At 44.5% G+C, this 19,605-nt stretch overlaps 1 protein-coding gene across 13 annotated transcripts in view; it reads right to left on the bottom strand.

Moving 5' to 3' along the window:
- NOAZFP (nucleolar atypical zinc finger) overlaps positions 1 to 18,324 on the bottom strand; it is a 30,644-nt gene extending 12,320 nt beyond the window's left edge. For 2 of the 13 annotated variants that reach the window (XM_084856138.1, XM_084856135.1), the window contains exons 1-11: positions 18,236 to 18,324; positions 16,711 to 16,819; positions 13,881 to 13,977; positions 11,754 to 11,883; positions 10,655 to 10,674; positions 10,481 to 10,551; positions 9,256 to 9,335; positions 6,111 to 6,237; positions 5,657 to 5,761; positions 3,943 to 3,989; positions 1,707 to 1,824 (exon numbers count right to left, since the gene is read on the bottom strand). In XM_084856138.1, coding sequence (XP_084712264.1) covers positions 1,707 to 1,824; positions 3,943 to 3,989; positions 5,657 to 5,761; positions 6,111 to 6,237; positions 9,256 to 9,335; positions 10,481 to 10,551; positions 10,655 to 10,674; positions 11,754 to 11,873 — 688 coding nt within the window. In that variant the 5' untranslated portion in view covers positions 11,874 to 11,883; positions 13,881 to 13,977; positions 16,711 to 16,819; positions 18,236 to 18,324. Of the gene's footprint in view, positions 1 to 1,248; positions 1,825 to 3,942; positions 3,990 to 5,656; positions 5,762 to 6,110; positions 6,238 to 9,255; positions 9,336 to 10,480; positions 10,552 to 10,654; positions 10,675 to 11,753; positions 11,884 to 13,880; positions 13,978 to 16,710; positions 16,820 to 18,145 lie in introns of those variants that run through there. The other 11 variants (XM_084856137.1, XM_084856129.1, XM_084856136.1 and 8 more) reach the window with 9 other exon arrangements.
- Positions 18,325 to 19,605: the final 1,281 nt, after the last annotated feature.

The following is a 19,605-nucleotide window of genomic DNA, read 5'->3' as shown; positions in this document are numbered from 1 at the left end:
GGATGAGCAGCTCAACATGCTAACTGGGCATTCCCATGGTGGCTGTATCAGCTTCAACTTGGCTACAGGACCTGGTTCTTTGGGTGAAAACTCGCACTTGCAAGATCCAAGAGCTCCTTGCAGAATATGACCGCCTGGCCGCACTGAAAGCTTGTCCATGGAAGCCATGGATATGTAATGAGGGCTGCATATTGGGGCAAGGAGGGAGCTGCAGTCTGCATTACACCAGTAAAAAGGCAGCTATGCCTAGCACCTCATAATGGCAAACCAGTAAACCACACATACGATGCCCAATACAAGGCATACCATGCCCAATACAAAAGCCATACGATTCCCGCTCAGACATTAAGACAGGGGTTTGCAGACTGTCTGGAGAACTCTTCTGTTTTTAGCTTGATATCTCCAGCACTCCTGTAGTGCCAGGTCAGGGATGAGCAACTCAGCATGCCATCTGGCATGTTGATAATGGCAGCTTGTCCACCACTGAGCTTCCCTTGCATTTGCTGGGGCATTCAGCGTTTTGAAAGTCACATTCCCAGCTCAAGCAGGGTAACAGTGAAGCCCAACAGGTCTTGCCAGTGCTCCACATGAACCAGGTGCATTCACTAAAACATGCCCCAGAATCCTTTGCAATATCAAACCAAAGTGTTATGGAAGGAGAGAGGTCAGATTAGGTCAAAACTATTGCTCCTGTCTTGCGGATAGTGAGCATTAGTTTAGGATTCTTGAGTTTTTTTAAAGATAGATTGAAGTTCCACAAAACTCTTATTTTACACAGAGCGGCGTTCCGTGCACCTCGGTGTTCAGTCATGCCGGCCACATGACCACGGAAGCGTCTTCGGACAGCGCTGGCTCTTCGGCTTAGAAACGGGGATGAGCACCGCGCCCTAGAGTCGGACACGACTGGTTGGGGACACCTTTATCTTTACCTTTACCTTTCAAAAACAGTATTAGAGGCATTTGAAGTTAAGACTTTGAAATAAACATTCCAGCAGTTCTCATGTTTTGACAGAGTTTTCATCCTGGCATTATAATAGTCCTGTTTTTTATCTTCACTCAGTTTGAGGAGAGCTGGCCCATTGCAGTAGGCTTCTCAGCAGGGAAGTCGATCTGAGAAAGATTCCCGATAGGTAGGAAGTTTGAAAACCACTGTTTTAAGGCAGCTGTCTTTCATCTGGTACCCACCAGATGGCCATTGCTGGCTGGGAATGACAGGCGTTGCAGTCCAACACATCTTGGGAGCACCAGATTAAGGAAGGCTGATCTTAAGGTCATGAGAGCATTTCCAACCCACTGACTATGCTCTGTGCCACACGCTCTGCTTTCTTAACCAAGTGTCCATGCCAACATGAACCTTCCAGCCAGTGCCAGCTCCAGGTTTTGGAGCCACTCTTTCTCAGTAAGTCTACTTTCTCGCTGGTATTGCCACCTCCTCCTCCTCACCACTGTTACCATCTGCTTGCTTGCCAGGCAGAGAACTAATAAGCATGCAGGCAGTGCCATCTGCTGAGGCTTCTTCCCACTACCACTGTTGTCTGGGCCAGAGCGAGAAGTGGATGAACAAGCAGGATGCAATGGAGAGGAGGAGGAGCAAGTCCAGGGATTCTTGTCGAGGGCCCTCGGCAGGTACCCAACCACTCCCACCCCTGATGCCAGCCCTGCTCCCAGTCCATGGGTTAGAGCAGGCCTTTGGAGGACAAACTTACTGGACATGCTCAGGTCCTTGGTCTCCTGTGTTTCATGCCCACACTTAGGGCAGGGAGGCTCCCTTCCCTTTTCATGTTTGAAAACCTTGCTCCGTGTGTGATCATCACAGAAGCAGGCCTGCAGGGTAGAAAAGGGAGATGCACACTGTTTTAATCAGAAGGGAATACACTGCAGCCAGAAAAAGATCAGAAAACATGACCAACTGCCCAAGATGAGCGATGACAGGATACATACACTACCCATCTAGCAAATGTCAGAATGCAAGAGCCTTGCCAGATCAGACCAAAGGCCTCTCTAGTCCAGTATTCTGCTTCCACAGGAAGCCCACAGGCAGGAGGTGATGACAATATCCCACTCCTACAGTTATTCCCCAGTTCAACGCATCTGAAGTGTTATTCAGACGATTGCTACCTCCAGGATCAGAAACAACATAGAGCTGTGATGACTAGGTGCTTCTGGTATCCTTGTCCTCCGTGAATTTGCCTAATCCTCTTTTACAGCTCGTCATGTTGGCAGCCATCACCACATCCTGAGCAAGCCAAATCCATAGTGTATTTGTTTGTTTATTTAATTTGTGAATCAGCCTATGGCCAAAGCTCTCAGGGCAACATACTTAATAAAAACAAATACAATAAAACCCATAATAAAACCCATTTACAAAATTAAAGTAATTTAAACTATACATATTGCACAGTTTAACTGGGTCAAGATGTACTTTCTTTGGTTTGTCCTGAACCTCCCACCATTCAGCTTTATTGGATGGGACTCCAGTTATTATGAGAAAAGGAGAAAAACTACTCTCTGTCACTTTCCCTGCACCAGGCATAATCTTATAGACCTCTATCATGTCCCTGCATACTTGCCTCCCCCACCCCTAAAATAACCGCATATATCCTGCAGTTTGCACCAAAGGCGTTTCAAGACAGTTAATGATATTAAGGGAGAGAATAATTCTGCCTCTAGAGTATTGACAATTGAGTTAAAAAAAATTCTAGTGTAGCTGGCTATGAAAGACTCTGCATAAATCAGTAAATAGGGAGTGACTGACCTGGTCACATGATGGCCAGGTGGTTAATAAGCCACAGTAGCTTGATAACCACCCTGCCCCTTCCAGTTGCGTGCCAGTGAGAATTACCCTTGTCGGAGCAGCCTGTTGTGACATCTGAACCTGGTGAGGGTGGGTGGTTAACAACCCAACCAGAATCCATGGCCTGTTTTTAGGGTTGCTGGGTGGTTTGTTAACCACCCCAACCACCCACTCTCGCCAGGTTTGGACATCACAAGAAGCTGTGCTGGCAAGGGTAATTATGCACAAGGTGGCATGCACAAGGTGGTTAACAAAACACCTTAGCTTGTTAACCACTCTGTGATGATGCAACCCAGTCACATGTGCATGTGTGCATTAGATGCTTTTGCACAAGGGCCCAACTACAGCCGAGGTGTGAGCAACTGCTAGGGTAAGTAGGAATCCTTGACACCTTCATATCAAGGGTACCTGTATATGTGTGCATGCACACAAACAGAGGATCCCCACTGTATCCCACAGCACAATCCTAACAACAAATCAAAGGTTAACTCTGGGTTGTTTAATATATAAACAATCCAGAGTGTCTGAATTCGGATGTCATGCTAACAAGCTACGAACGATGCATTTGTAGGTTCATTATGCAAACCGGAAACGGCTCGCATGCAGTACACATGCCAGCAAATGGTAGGTTAATCTGCAAACTGGCCCATTATATGATTTGGCTGACTGATAGAACAGGGATGGAGGGAATAAATCCTTTATCAGAACCATGTGCAAGATAATGCCTGCAGAAACAGAGACAGTGCTGCATAATGAGGTATGATCTCAGCAATGCAGGTGGAAGCCGACTGGTGCTGGAAATATCCAGGCAAAGATGAAATATTTTGCCGTTTGAATAAAAAGGAAACCAGCAGAGGGAAAAGACAGCAGCAGCAGCAGCGCTGTGGCTGGAACAATGAGCAAGGAAGGCATTTTAGCTGCTGTGGTTGAGAAGGACTGGAGGGAAAGAATGTTAAGCATCTAGGAACACAGCGCGGAAGTTACATTAATCAAAGTGTGATAGGAACAGCACACAGATAGCTTCTGTGGAAAAATCAGAAGAGAATTTTGATGTATTGTGGAAAAGGACATGACAAGAACTGCCAGCAGCTTTAAAGTATAGGAATAGCAAAGTCAATACATCTCCTTTAAAATATTTTTGCTTTTACCTTACAACGGAGACATGAATGCTGCCCAAGTCGATTACAGGAAACACCTATTAGGCGAGATAAAAAGGCACGGCTGAATAATGAGATCTTGTGGCTTTGCACTTTTCCTTTTGCCTTCTCAACAAAGGTCAACTATTCAGTTCAATGGACAGCCTCAGGCTTTTCCTGACTGTGCCTCTTCCAAGCACAAGGAAAATGAACACTTGGCCTCAGCCTAAGAGAGTGAACAGGCATTTTTAATGATGTCCCCAGATCACATTCTCCCCCACCCACTCCCACCCCCCCCCCTTTGGGAAGCTGAGGGAGCCCTTGTGGGTTTGTACCACGAGAGAAAGCAGTAAGACTGGACTACAACAAAAAAAAGGTGGAGGGAGTACATAGGCAACACTAGAAGAGATGCACAAAAGGCATGTTGATTAAGATAAACCTGGCGCTAGCGCAAGGAGTACCTGCACATACTGGTGATCCCAAACCTGGAGGAAGGCATGGGTACAAGGAGCTGCCTTGCACAGAGATTCATGCAAATGGCTTACTGAGCCTAGCTCACATACATTGGCAGCGGCTCTCCTTCTTTCTCAGGCAGGGGTCTTTTCTGGCCTTCCCACTATGACCCATTATCAAAGAAACTAGAAACTGAGACACATAAAGCATGCACCCCATCAGAAAAAAAAACTTTTTCCTTCCCATGCTGGACAACACTGCCAGGATCCATGCAATGTCCTGAAGAGGTAGAGGCCAAGGAAGGTGCCATGCATTGGGCAAGCGACAGCGAAGACTCCAAGAGGTTTTACAGTTTTGCTTTTCCTATGCTTCTTGTATAGAACAGTGGGGTTATGGGGTCACTCTATTGAACAGGATACTTAGATCCTAATAAACACATCTCACTAATTGGTTTCTCTTACTGCCTTCCTACTTTTTTTGTTCATAAACAAGCTACACATTTTAGAACTTGAAGAAAGGTCATGGCCATATGCGTCAACTTGGCTGTAATGAAACTGTGCCACTAGGGACCAGAAAAAACAGCTGTAAGGCTGGAAACCAAAGTAAAAAAAGAAACAGTCTTCTGAAAAGTCTTATTTGAAAGAAGTAAGGGAGAGGGAATCCTCCAAAAGAATCTCTAAGAGTTTTCCCCTTGATAAAGGTCAAGTGTCGAAACGCGCTGGGAATTCGATTAGTGCAGCTGTATCTTTTTTGACTTTGGCTGTAATGAAATTGAAGATGGAAGCCAAGAAGAGGAAATGACAGAATCTACCATTAGCTGGACATAAATTTGAATCTCCCAATTCTTAATGGAGCCTGGCTGCCTTGAATCCCATCAGGTTGTGTTGCCTGCTTAGACCTCTCGGTCTTTCTGCAAATGACTGTTTTTCATTATACCCCCTCCATAAACTCGTATAAAAGCTGGCTTTTATCAATGCAGAGGACACACTGAAAATGTTAAAGAGGAAATTGTGCCCACTGCCGAGAGCACAACAGGACCTCTGATCTTCCATTTCACTCTGCAAAATGCCAACTTTGATGGAGGGCGGCAGGCTGCCATTCTCAATCCCTCAAGCCCAGCTCCATTCCATAAGCCACCAACTTCAGTAGTTATCTTACTGAATTAGAGGTCTAAAATTCACTGCAGGGCTGCCCCTCTGGACTTGAGCTGTATTCCAGAAACAGTTAAAGCTGGTTCACCTTTGATAAAAGAGGTTTTAGCGGAATAGCTTACATTTAAAGGTCTCGGCTTCCAGAACCTGGCAACTGGCCTGATGTTCAAACTGATCATCTTCACAGAGGAAATTATGGCAAAACGAGCAGCTGAATATTCTGCCTCCTATAATATTCAGTGAGAAAGAATATAACTTATTAAAAAAATCAAAACCAGTCTCTGCACCTACCAAAAAGTGATTAGGCACTATGAAAACTTGACTTGCCCATAAAGAAAACACAAATTTTTAATTTGCAGAGTAATTCTATTGCAGTTTACTCAGAAGTAAGTCTCAATGTGTTCAGTGGTGTTTACTCCCAGGTAAATGTGCATAGGATTGCAACTTTATTTCTGTCCGGGCCCAAGGAATTGAGAGGACCAGTTTGGTCTCTGTTCATTGCGCCCAGGCTGCTATGTATAGCAAAGCTCTCTTGCAGAGCTTTAAGAAATGCAAGTAAAACAGGGGGGAACTCACCATGATCCCAGACACCTCTCTCACACTCGATACATTCTGCGTCGGCAAGAGGACAAATACAAGCATGGGTGCTGAGGCATTTCCTGCCATGGCAAACCCAAGCTTCACAGAAATCACATATAGCCCCCTGCAAAAGAAGACAGAACAGATTACTGCATACCTTGGCTGACCTCTGTTGAAAGAAATTCTGCTTAATGGGGGGACTATGTGCACATTCTAAGCAGCAACTGGTTGGAATTATTCTGAGGGACAGGACTACATCCCTAACGTTTCCCAATGTGTTCCATATTCTCAGTGCCCATTTTTGCAAGACTGCTGAATCTCCAATCCTAAAATAATCACATGAAATTGAATCCTGTTGATTTTTTGGAATCCTACACCCCACTTTGGACATGCCGCTCACCAGCAAAAAGTGCTCAGAACAAAATCCGGTGGAGCTTAACCAGCTCCAACCTGGACCAAACACCCCAAAGTTCACCAACAGTCCTGCACTTCACTGGTCACCTTCCCCAATGGATGAGCCCCTCCTATACTGCCTGCCTAACCCAACTGACCATAAGCTTGGTGAGAACAGGCCTGATATAGGCCAGTTTCCAACTTCTTGCCTGGTCTCTAGGCCCAAATCCTAGTCTCTGGGTCTCACAGGACTGAGGGTCTACCCAAGGCTGCAGGCCTCGCTACATGAGGCCAAGGAAGCTACGTCTTTTCCCACCTATTGACCTGCAATAATGGCTGGGTTTACACATGACAACCACATCCAAGGATGAGTATGGGTAGCGTGTCGGTTGTTGTTGAGCCATGGGTTGCTGTTGAACGGTAGGTTGTTGTGTTGTGTGAACCCAGTCATGCTAACAAACCATAGCTTATTAACCACAAACAACCCACAGTTCACAACCCAACAACAAGCAGTGGGTTCTCTTCATGGGTTGTTCATGGTTAACAAACCATGGTTTGTTGGCACAGCTGGGTTCACACAATACAACAACCCATGGTGCAACAACAACCCATGCTCAACCTTGAGTGTCGTTTGTCGTGTTGTGTGAACCTAGCTGGTCTCTCTTACTGCAGGCTATGCTGTGAGGGTGAGGAGACCTCTACTTAGCATTTTGCCCCTAGTCTGACCAAATACAGCTGTTGAGCTAGTTTAAAAAACATCTCAAAAAGCAATGTTATCTACCCATATTTGCGGCATTCAGATATTCTGGCTTCATAAACCATGGCTTACAACAGGGGTGGGCAGAAGGTGTATCTACAGATATTTGGGACTTCACCCCCCAGAAGACCATGCCAGCATGGTCAACAGTTAGAAATGCTGTGGGTTAACACCCAAAATATCTGGAGATCTACTTTTTGCCCACCCCTGTCCTACACAGTTAGAGACTAGCACCCTGGCCACATGCTTTCCCCATTCCCCTTCCTGTGCTTCAGAATGGAGAACCAAGAATTTTATTTCATTGATTACATTTCTACACTACCCAATAGCCAGAGCTCTCTGGCTGGTTTACAAAGATTAAAACCCTAAAAATACATAATATAAAACCAATGTACAAAAATATAACAATTTTAAAACAATCAACAATAAATCCCAGGACCCATTAAAAACCTTATCATATCCTGTCAAATGCCTGGGAGTAGAGGAAAGTCTTAGCCTGGCACTGAAAAGATGACAATGTTGGCTCCAGGTGGGCCTCATTGGGGAAAGCATTCCAATCAGAGGGCCACCACAGAGAAAGCCTTCTCTCCCTTGTTGCCATCCTCCTGGTAGGTTCATACCAGGAGGGGTGCTCCATTAGGTACTGTGGTCCCGAGCTATGTACAGCTTTATAGGTCAAAACCAGCACCTTGACTTGGGCTCAGAGATGTACAGGCAGACAGTGCAAGTGGCTCAGAATCAGTGTTATACGTTCCAACCTTCTGGTCCCTGCTATCAATCTAGCCACTGAATTCTGCACATGCTGCGGCTTCTGAACCATCTTTAATGGCAGCACCATGTAGAGTGCATTACAGTAGTCTAACTCGGAGGTTACCAAAGCATAAACTACCAAAGCCAGGTTATCCCTATCCAGATAGGAGTATAGCTGAGCCATCAAACGAAGCTGGTAGAAGACGCTCTGTGCCACTGAGGCCACCTGAGCCTGACAATGATGAATCCAGGAGCACCCCCAAGCTATGAACCTGCTCTTTCATGGGAAGTGAAACTCCTCCAGAAAAGGTTGAACACTCTCAATCAAGAACGACCCACCAACAGCATCTCAGTCTTGTCTAGACTGAACGTCAGTTTATTAGCCCTCATCCAGTCTATTGTCGCAGCCAGGCACGGATTTAGCATATCCACAGGCTCACCCAATGAAGATGAAAAGGAGAAATAGAGCTACATGTCATCAGCATACTGATTTGATGTCAGTTAACAAACCAGGATAATAAATAGCCATGGTTTACAAACCTGGGGATGAATATCCAAACCCGGCCACTGTGTTTGCGTGAGTGCATGTGTGTGTACAACAGATGCCCAAAGCCAGAGTCAATTTCAGGAAACTTTTACTTATTTGTGATTTTGAATTTTAGCCAACAACATGCTAGAATAATTACTCAAAACGGCAAAGACCACACACACACACACACACTTTTAAAGTTACACAAAGAGAAATTCCAAAATCCAACTTAGTGCCCTCCAAATGTGTTTGAGAACAACTCCCATCATCTCCAGCCAGCACAGCTATGCTGGCTGGGAATGATGGGTGTTGTAGTCAAACCCATCGGGGGGGGGATTGGGTTGAGGAAGGCTGCCTTGGAATATGGGATTATGCTTTTAGGTTGAGGTGTTGGAGGCCTACCCTGTTACTCTTCTCTTCCTAGTTTATTCCTTCATGATTCCAGGTTCAGCTGTTACAGTCTCACAGAACTAATATGCTATCTTTCTTGAAGTCCAAGATCTGGATTTTTGTGACTTGGGTTGCAATCTAGCACCCAGCCAGCCATGGTTCGGCCTCACTGGATTTTAACTTTAATTAAGCACACACAATTATCTGTGCAAACATTACGATTTCTGCATTTTGCTATAGCACAGAATAGACAGGTATCATAGCAAGGGCCAGGAAAGCTGCCAGGCAAGTCCTAGCAGTTATTAATGTTTTCAGATACATACCACCATTGCAAGGCCAGTGCTGTACACACCAGCATGTTTTATGACACAGTCTGAAGATTTCATCATACACTTTGTCTTCCCTATTACAGAAGAAAAAGATATAGAGAGTTAGGACTGTCATCCGTTTAAGAACTCCCAATAAGTCATTTGAGTTTCAATTGCTAAAATCTACATATATCCGATTAAGGTAGCTTTGAAGAAAAAAGTTAACTTCCCTTGTTTTTAGATGGTGCATACATGTCCACCTGTCTGTATTTAACCAAGCATCCCCTTCTCGTCAATGTCCTCCTCTCTGGTGCTTCACTTGCTTGTGAGCGCCTTTTTTTAAAGGATCGTTCACGTTACACTGAAGCAAGCTCCCCGCCACCCGCCATCCGTGCGCCTTCTCTTCTGCAGCCACCAGCTTGGTTGCTAGCGGTCAGATGTACATGAGGGTCACAGAGCAGTGAGTGGGACCACAAAAATTATGCCACATTTATGGCCAAGTAGTAGAATGGAGAGGAAATGGGCACAGATTTCGTGGCAGGAAAAATAAAGTAAGTTTGCAAACACCTTCCCATGTTCAGAAGGGCTCAGAAAATTATTTCGTTTTTGCAATATGATTGGGGGGGGGGGATTTCCCTTGTCAGCTGGCAGCCCCAGTGGACCAATTGCAGAAAGGGTGCTGATGGACAAAACGAGGATTTCTGCTGCAGAGGCCCCTGGAATACGTGCAGGCGTCTAGAAGGACTGAGAGGGACTGAGGGAGAAACAAGCCACGGGAAGCTGCCAAGCAGGCGATCGTCTGTTGGGAGTAAGGGACAAGCCACCTACTCACTGTGGCTTATCAAGGTGGTTTAACATGACATGCAAACACACCCAGTGCCCTGACATCTTTTAAAAAACAAAAACAAAAAACAAGTCATTCCATAGGAAGGAAGAAATTTAGAGCACAGAAGCAGGGGGTTGGGCAAGAATGTTGCATATCCCCTTTCCCCACTTCAAATTATCCCCACCCTGGACAGATAAAAATGATCCCTTCCCTGTTGTTTTACCATTCTAACCACTTTCAAGGCAGCTTTGCTTTTTAAAAGATGGCGCTGCATCAACTTTCATAATGCCTACAGAATCAACAGAACCAAAATATGAATCACCATGCTGAATGTTTATTATAGACACAGACCTATTGTAGTAACAAATAAGTTAAGATTAAGAGAAATTCACCTTTAAAGCAGGTAACACTTACCACACTGTGCGCAAATGGGTAACTTCTGAACAGAGCTACAAAAGTAGCAAAAAGCTCTGTTTTTCTGCCGTCTGTCAAAATAGAAAACAGGTGAAACAAATCATTGCTCAAAATGTATTTTAAATGGTGCCAAAAATGTTGCATTGAAGAGAAATACTGAAAATGTGTATTTACCTTTGACATTTATCACATTCCTGCAAGAGAACGACAGAGTAATTTTTATTTATTTATTTATTTGGAATTCCTATTTAAATTTAGAGTTGACAAATTTGTGAATTAAACCAACATTTTACAGGATCATGTACATGAAAATAAAGTTACACTTCTCTTTGTAACAATACAACACAGCTAGAGTATCAGTCATCTACAATTTTCTTATACCTTGTCCAACCTGGTGCCCTCCAATGTTTTGGACTTCAAGCATCCCTGACCATTAACCATGCTGTCTGGGGATGATGGGAGTTGATGTCCAAAACATCTGGAGGGCACCTGGTTGGGGAAGGCTAGCATATACCATTCTGCACTTTGATAGGATTTGAACTATCTTCTCCATATTTGGTGCAGAACATGGTATTTCCCACACTGCTGTTTCACTTCTATTAATGTAGTTCAGTGGCCCTTTGTCCCTCTCTAGGGCCCCATCCCAGTCAAACACATCACGAAGGTGGAAAGGTCCATGCTGCTACAGGTAGAATACCTGCTTTGCCTTAACATCCCAGCTTCAATTCTAGCATCTCCGATTAAAGCAGGGGGGAGTAATGTTGTCATGACTGCAACTTCCCATCAGCCCTGGCCAGCATAGCCAATGATGAGGGATGATGGTTGAAATCCAACAATATCTGGAAAGTTGCACATTCCCCTTCCTTGAGGTAACAGACCTCAGCAAGGGTCCACAAACTTTGGCTTGGACCAGTACCCAGCTATTATTTGAACTTGCCACTGACCTTCCCTTTCCTCAAGTCCTCTGTACATGCCAGAGAACTTGGAAGGTTGTGGCGGTGGGGTCTTCCTTTTTGTACCCTGCTAGGCTTTAGAAGAAGTTTTCCCTGCTCTTTTTTGTGATGTTACTTACATTGTTTCAGAAGATCTGGTAACATCCAGGGTGTTTTGCAAGATCTCAAGGTTACACACTTAGGAGCTAGCTTTGTTCATTTTATTCCAATAAAGAGTTTGAAACTTGAAAACGTGCAGAGGAATTTTAAAGCCAAGGTTTATGTTTCAGTTTTATTATACACTGTCATAGAAAGATAAGAAATGCATCTTCATAATTTACCATTGAAGCATTGCAGGGATGTTTAGCCAGATCAATGTTGCCCCTTGATGCTCTAATCTGTTTCTCGCGTTCTTTACGACTTTCAGCCTTCTTGCGAGCGCCTGTCTTTTTCTTAGGCATCCTTCACTTTCTGGAAGACAATATATTATCAAAGTTTGTGGGAAAAGTGATTAGCATCCTCCAAAATGCATTCTTCTCCTCATTTTTTAACCATAACATATCCCCCCCTTTCGGAATTTAATTAACATATCCATAAATATGTTCAAATAGGAAACCTAATTCTTATCCGAGTTACGTCAGGGGTAGTCAACCTTTTTGGCCATGAGCACATTTGGCAGTCTGAGAAACTGTCCTGGCCACCATCACATGGGACACATAGCAAAGGATAAGCAGCCTGCCCAAAAGTCTGCATGTGAGGCAGAAGTGGGGTCTAAGCGGCAGGCTTAACCTGGAGCTGTGGCACAGAGTAACACACAATGCTTGCTCCCTACCCTTTAGTTTGCACAGCCCTCTGAAGACGCATATGCTCCATGACTGTGGCCTGGGCAAGTTGGGATGGAGTGGGTTGGCTATATCCAACAGGCCATATATGCTGCCCAACGCTGGATTAAAGAGTTGCCATCAGAGGATAAAACTAGTGTGTAAGCAAGACTGCAGTTTGTGTCTTCAATTTGTTCTCTTAATTGGAGAGAGAGAGAGAGAGAGAGAGACCAACTACCTTTGAGGGGATTGCATTCTTATACTTAAGAAAAAGATGAACTAGACAGCATTATTATAGCTTTAATTATAATGACAGAATCTAATTTTCAAAAAGGTAGTTTCCTCAAAAGGGAGTCATGTGCACCCTACTAAAGAAAGTCATATATTTTTTGTTGTTACTAACATTGTTTTTTGGGATAACCCATATAAATTGGTTACCTTGCTCCTTACCTTCTCACATTGTGTTTAAATTGCATTAAAAAGTCATATTTTATATTCAGAATTGCATACTGAGATGCCTGCTGGCAACAATCATTATTCTGTAGAGTGACATTTATGACACTGAATACCCAATATCACATTATAAACTAGGTTTTCTTCCTGTTTAATGTCAATTTAGCAATACGAACTTCAATCTTTAGTATTTATACATATAATTCTAGGCATTTATTACATACGTTGAAGCACTGTCATGGTAATTTGTGAAAAATTGGACACTTCAAAAAACCTTGAGTCAGACAGTAAGCAACATTAACGTCTAAAATGCTTTCCTCTGTCATCTACTCAGGGAATTGTACAAACATTAGGACTTGTTAGTTAGGCAATAGTGGCTGCTAGAATCCTTTATGCAAAAAAAATGAAAGACACCAAATGTACCCAATCTAGAAGAATGGATGACAAAATTATGAAATTATGCTACAGTGGTGGGGAGAACAATCCTTTGGGGCCACTGGATAGTTCAGATCTCTGGATCTGAGGTTGGAGCCCTGCCCAGAAGTCTGAGCTCTCCATCCCATCCCCCTCGCAGCCGGTGTGGAGAGAACCACGCTAGCTGCCTTTCTGCACAAACAGCATTGAAGAGGACAGAAAGGGGGCGTTTCTCTGGGCAGGGAGGGGACTGTGGAAGTGGGGATACGAACTCACCCCAACCCTCCCCAGCCTCCTTTCTTCCCCCTCCCCAGAGCTCTAGCCAGATGGGCAAAAAACACCTGTCTAGCAAAAATGCAGAGTGGGAGAAGAGCAGAGGTGATGATTGCCTCCATGCTCCTTCCACTCTGCAACTGGCTATGTTTGCACCCGAAATTAACTAAGTGCGCAATCCTATGCATGTTTAGACAGAAAAAGGTCCCAAAGTCCTACAAAAAGCCATAAATGGTAACCAATTAACAATGTAGTCATTCCATCTTTGCCTTTCCCCCTGCAGTCTTATGAACATATCTTTATCAAAGGATCCCATATCAGGGGATGCTGATCAAACTTGCAGATAACACAAAATTGGGCAGGATAGCTAATACCTTGGAAGACAGAAACAAAATTCAAAGTAATCTTAATAGACTGGAGCACTGGGCAGAAAACAACAGAATGAAATTTAATACGGATAAATGCCAAGTTCTGCACCTAGGAAAAAGAAACCAACTGCACACTTACAAGATGGGGGATACGTGGCTCAACCACACTACAAGCGAGAAGGATCTTGGAATTGTTGTAGATCACAAGCTGAATATGAGCCAACAATGTGATGTGTCTGCAAAAAAAGGCAAATGCTCTTTTGGGCTTCATTAATAGAAGCATACCTTCCAAATCCCAGGAAGTACTAGTTTCCCTCTACTCAGCACTGGTTAGGCCTCATCTGGAGTACTGTGTCCAGTTCTGGGCACTGCACTTTAAGAAGGATGGAGAGGGTTCAGAGGAGGGCAACAAAGATGATCAGGGACTGGAAACAAAGCCCTATGAAGAGAGACTGAAAGAACTGGGCATGTTTAGCCTTGAGAAGAGAAGACTGAGGGGAGATATGATAGCGCTCTTCAAGTACTTGAAAGGTTGTCACAGTGAGGAAGGCCAGGATCTCTTCTCGATCATCCCAGAATGCAGGACACGGAATAATTCTGAATTCAGATTCTGGCTGAACATCAGGAGAAACTTCCATTGCTGTTAGAGCAATACGACAATGGAACCCATTACCTAGAGAGGTAGTGGGCTCTCCCACACTGGAGGCACTCAAGATGAGGCTGAACAGCCATCTGTCAGGGATGCTCTGACTTGGATTCCTGCATTGAGCAGTGGGTTGGACTCGATGGTCTTGTAGGCCCCTTCCAGCCCTGCTATTTTATGATTCTATGAACTTAGGGGCATTCCTATGCATGTTTCAACAGAAAAAAAATTCCTACAAAAAGTCCTACAACTCCCATCTTGTAGGACTTTTTTCTGTCCAAACTGTTGTAGGACTTTTTTCTGTCTGAGCACTTTTTTTACTACAGTTGTAGGACTCTGTCCTATCTAAACATTACACCATTAGGGTGCAATCCTATACCTGTTTAGACAGAAAAAAAGTCCTACAACTCCCAGCATTCCCGAGCCAGCCATGCTGGCTCGGGAATGCTGGGAATTGTAGGAGTTTTTTCTGTCTAAACATACATAGGATTGCGCCTTTAGTGACTGAGGACCTGGGGTCAGAGGCTGCCTGGGGCGATTAGGGGCAAGAGCTCATTGCCCTAACAGTTTTTTTATCTTCTCCTTTTTCTGTAGTGGACTGGACTAGCCCCACATCTCATAAGTTCCTGTGAGTAGTTTCTAACACAAAAAGATGCAAGTATGTGTCTAATCTGTGTGTGAGAGCCAGTGTGGCATAGTGGCTAGAGTGTTGGACTGGGAGCCAGGAGGTCCGGGTTCTAGTCCCCACTCGGCCATGGAAGCTCACTGGGTGACTTTGGGCCTGTCACAGACTCTTGGTACAACCTACCTCACAGGGTTGTTGCTGTGAGGCTAAAATGGAGAGGAGGAGGATTATGTACGCCACCTTGGGTTCCTTAAAGAGGAAAAAAGGCAGGATATAAATGTAATAAATAAATAAATAAATAAATAAATAAATAAATAACCAACCTCACTGCTGGCTGGGGAATGCTGGGAGGTGTAGGACATTTTTCCTATCCAAACATGCATGGGATTGCACCTTAAGTACTTAAGAGTGCAGGGGGAAAGGCAAAGGAATAATTACATTGATAATTGGTTACCATTTATGTTTTTGTGTACTTAATAATATTCTAGATACTTTTATCTGTATCAGTCATCTCAGGACTACTATGTTTAACCCTGAAGGCTGATAGATTTTATCCTTCATATAGATATATTGGGCTGGACACAGGACCTGCCTTCTGCAAGGGCATGGGCTCTGCTCATGGCAACGCCCTCTGTCTGATTTATGGGGATCCCCCTGCCCCCCACACCTCGCCCCATTCAGCAGTGTCTGCAGATTCTGTGTGGCATTTTCAGGGAACTGGATAGGCTGCTGCAGGAAGAAGAGGGTGGGGAAGTCCACTTCCGCCAGCACAGTAATCCAGTGTAAATCTGAATCCAATGCAGTATACTTGTCAAACTTATATTAATGTATTATGTATTATTATTGATGTTATTTTGTAAGGAATGTACTTACATTGTTATTGGTATAGCTAGTTGTGATGCGCACAGAACAGAACAGACCAGTGATTGCTTTTATAGTGGCTTACTGCCAGGAGAAAGAGCACCCAAAGGAACTGGAAAATACACAGCAAAACAGCCCAGTGTCCTCTACAGAGGGGTTTTGTTATCCAGAACCAAAAAAAAAAATCATGGATTTAATAACTGCATTTCTCCTGTGTCTTTTTAGGAGTTGGTCCCTGACATTTAGTCTTTGCCCTAAACACATACATTATGACTTTGTTCAGATTCATTGACACAATCCTGGTTATGTATCATTAAGAAATGCTATTAGAGAAGATTAACAATAATAATGTATTCCAATAGAAAGGCCTAGAAGCATTTTAACAAATCATTCAGGTATCACTGTGAAAACTAAATTCATCCATTAATCACTTCTGGGTAGGAATCACTGGATTATGTCTATTATCAGAATCTAATTCCTACTTTGAATTTGGCAGTCCAGAAGTTACAACATACCTACAGTTTAAAGGGACAACTCAAGGCACCCAATGGCATGATTGCTGTGGACACCTTATTAATAAGAAGGAAGTCAGGGCTAACCACAAATCTCTTTGAGTTCTGTATAAATATGAAAGTGCAAAGTTTCCTGCTGGTCCTCCTGGATCATAGAAATGAAGGTAAGAAGGCCATTGTGCCTGTGTTCCTGTATCTGCTTCACACACAAAAAAACAGTACAGCTACCAAACTATTTATATGCTAGCCACCATGGCTTTGTCTCAGGACAGAACACATAATGAGTGCCAAATTTCAGTTCTGAAACATAAAATGACCCTTTCCCAACCTGAAGATGTTCTGGAATACAATTGTCAGGATTCCTGAACATTGGCCATGCTTGCTGGGGCTGATGAAGTCCAAAACATAAGGAGGGCACCAGGTTGGAGAAAGCTAATCTAAAGTAATAAATGAGAGAAAACCCATGAGGGTGACGTAAGTAACTATTGACAACCCACAGCTAACCTCCATACATCTGGGATTCGCAGGAAGGCACTTTCAGATAATTGTTAACCAGGGTGTATTTCACAATAAGGGCACGTAGACAAAGGGGAAGGGTGCATTGTTTTGTTAGTACTCAGGGTAAATCTACTGCACATAAGCTGTAAGGGTAAGCTCAGTGGTACAGCACATTCTTGCATGCAAACGCCCCAGAATTCTCCACCTGTGAAGCCATTGTCCGTCAGCAGCGTAGAGACAATACTGAGTTAGATAGACTAATTATTGTTTTTATTGTAGAATTTTATTGTTTTAAACTGTTTTTATTGTATGTTGTACATCGCCCAGAGTGGCTGGGTGACCAGCCAGATGGACGATTAATAAATTTAATAATAAATAAATAAATAAAGGTCTGACAGTGACTCCATGTAAGGCAGCTTCCTACATTCCTAACTGTAAAGCCCCAGCAACCACTTTGGAGGTTTAACTGCAGCCAGCATAAGCATACAGACACCCTGCTTTCAGTTGAAGATACACCTCACTCCAATAAATAAATAACCCTGCTATGTAATTTATAAACACAAGGGCAGAACTGTTGGGGTTTAGAAGAGCAACCTAGATTAGTCCCAACTCCTATAATTCCCAGCCAGCTGGAGGGCACCAAGGTTGGGGAAGGCTGATCTAGATCATGAGTTGCCTGGCTCCTTCCAACCCCTGTCAAACCCAGAAACAGGCTCAAGAACTGGGCTCTGCCAGTGCCACAGAGCAATGGGATATTCTTCAGATGCAGCTAGCTGCAAACGTGCATGGAATTTCCAGAACTGCCCAATATTCAGGCAAGGTTTTGATGTGTTTCTTTTAAGGCCTAGCTTACTGACACAACCAGTCGAAGCCACGCACCAGACTGAATGAAGGTCATCATTTAAGCCTATGGGGGGAAAAACTCTCGGGAGGAGGAGAAGAAAGAAAGGGGGGGAAAGGGAGGGGTAAGCTGAAACATCTCTTCTGGAGGCAGCTGGTCCACCACGTTGCAGTAACAGCCAGACAACAAATACCCCCGAGATCCCGAGTGGCTACAAGTTAGTTGCAAGGCTCGCTTTCCAGCAATGACTGACCCTCCTAACACATCGGCGGGGAGGCCCCCAGATCCCTTTCCCTGCCCCCCATGAGTCTACCCCACTGGAGCCCCCCCCCCGGTTAACTGAGAAACCACTACGCGTGACAGCCGGTCCGTGGAGATCCCCGGCTCGAGAGGCGGCGCCCTGCGTTCTCCGCCTCTCGCTCACCTCGAGTTGCTTCGGCGGCCACTAGCCAGCACCAGGAGGGAGCACGAAAGCCGGCGCGGCGAGTTCTACCACCTCCTCCAAAACTCATACCTTGGCTCTGCGGAGCATGCTCGGAGGACGTGAGCGTGCTCGCTAGTAGCAGCTGAAGCTTCCTGCCTTCGTTTTGCCCTCAGTTCGTTGAAAGAGCGAGGTACGAGAGCTGGAGGCGTCGCAAGGGCTGAGCATGCTCAATGCGCCTGCCAGGTCTCTCTTTCTCTCGGAGCCCCCGCCCTCTCCCCTCTCCCGAGCAAAATCTGGCAGTCGTTATCTACGACAAATCACGGCTTGGCTGTCCTGCATAGCACAGAAGCAAACGTAGCGGAGGAACCAACGACCTGGATCATAGCAAGAAAGAGGGACAGTCCGCCCCTGTGCATGTTTACTCGGAAGAAAGCGCCACGGTGTTCGCCGAGGGCTGCCCCCAACCCAAAATGTGCAGAGGATTGCAGCCGTACCTTTTTGCTAAGAGCACAGACGTGTCTCATGCACAACACAGTGCTTTGTTTTAAAACAAACAATGTTTTACATTTCTAGAACAGTCTTTCCCAGCCTGGTGCCCTCCAGATGTGTTGGACTACAACTCCCAGAATCCCCCAGCCAGTAGAGCTGGGAAAAACTGATTAGATGCTCCACTTTAGGTTAATTCCCATCCGCGACATTGTAAGTTTCAAGACCTGCTCTTTTGCTTCTAGATCGTTGTGGGATGGGTGTAGATAGTTGTACCCACCTCTCGCAGTGACACTGAGCTGTAGCTTTCCTCGTGTGTGCTCGCATTATTTGTACACTGTGTGATCCAGTTATATTATTCTACAGATAGTCACAAGGAAAGCACTTCCACGTTGTTCTGTGTAAACACACAACTGGAAATGACCTTCTAGGTTTCTTGCAGGAAACTACTGGGTTCACAGCCAGCATTATGTGGCCCTGTGTATCAAAAAACAAAACAAACCCCAAAAGAACCGCACATTCAGCATTCACAGTTATACAAAGTATACTTTCAAACATACACTTTGCATTCATTCTTCTATTTCTAAAGTTACAGTTTTCAAAGTATTTAGGATTATTTATAAAACCATATGTGACAGAAGATAAAGGAGTGGAGTTTGGGAATGGCATGGAAATTGCTGTGTAGCCAGTAAGCAGGACAGAGAACAAGTGAACCACCACTGGAGAAATCTGGGAAATTTAACAGTGTGGGTCCTCATCATGACAGCCCCCATAGCCATGCCCCTACAAAGATTATACAACAAACAATGAACTTTATATTTCTTATCTTACAGAGAGACTTGTTGGGCCCAGTTCCGACACCACCCAGAGGGAGAGCATAGGCAGATGGATGAAGTGGCTGCTCATGACCAACCCTCTGTGCTGCAAGGTAAGTGAGAGGACAGAGAGCCTTTCTATGTGAGGCTTTTATTGTG

This window comes from Heloderma suspectum, chromosome 5 (assembly GCF_057233095.1).
Source record: "Heloderma suspectum isolate Gila_16-S chromosome 5, 16-S_ref, whole genome shotgun sequence".
NCBI classification, from domain to species: domain Eukaryota; kingdom Metazoa; phylum Chordata; class Lepidosauria; order Squamata; family Helodermatidae; genus Heloderma; species Heloderma suspectum.
Note: the sequence above shows the minus strand (reverse complement) of the source record. Positions and strands in the feature narration are given on the sequence as shown.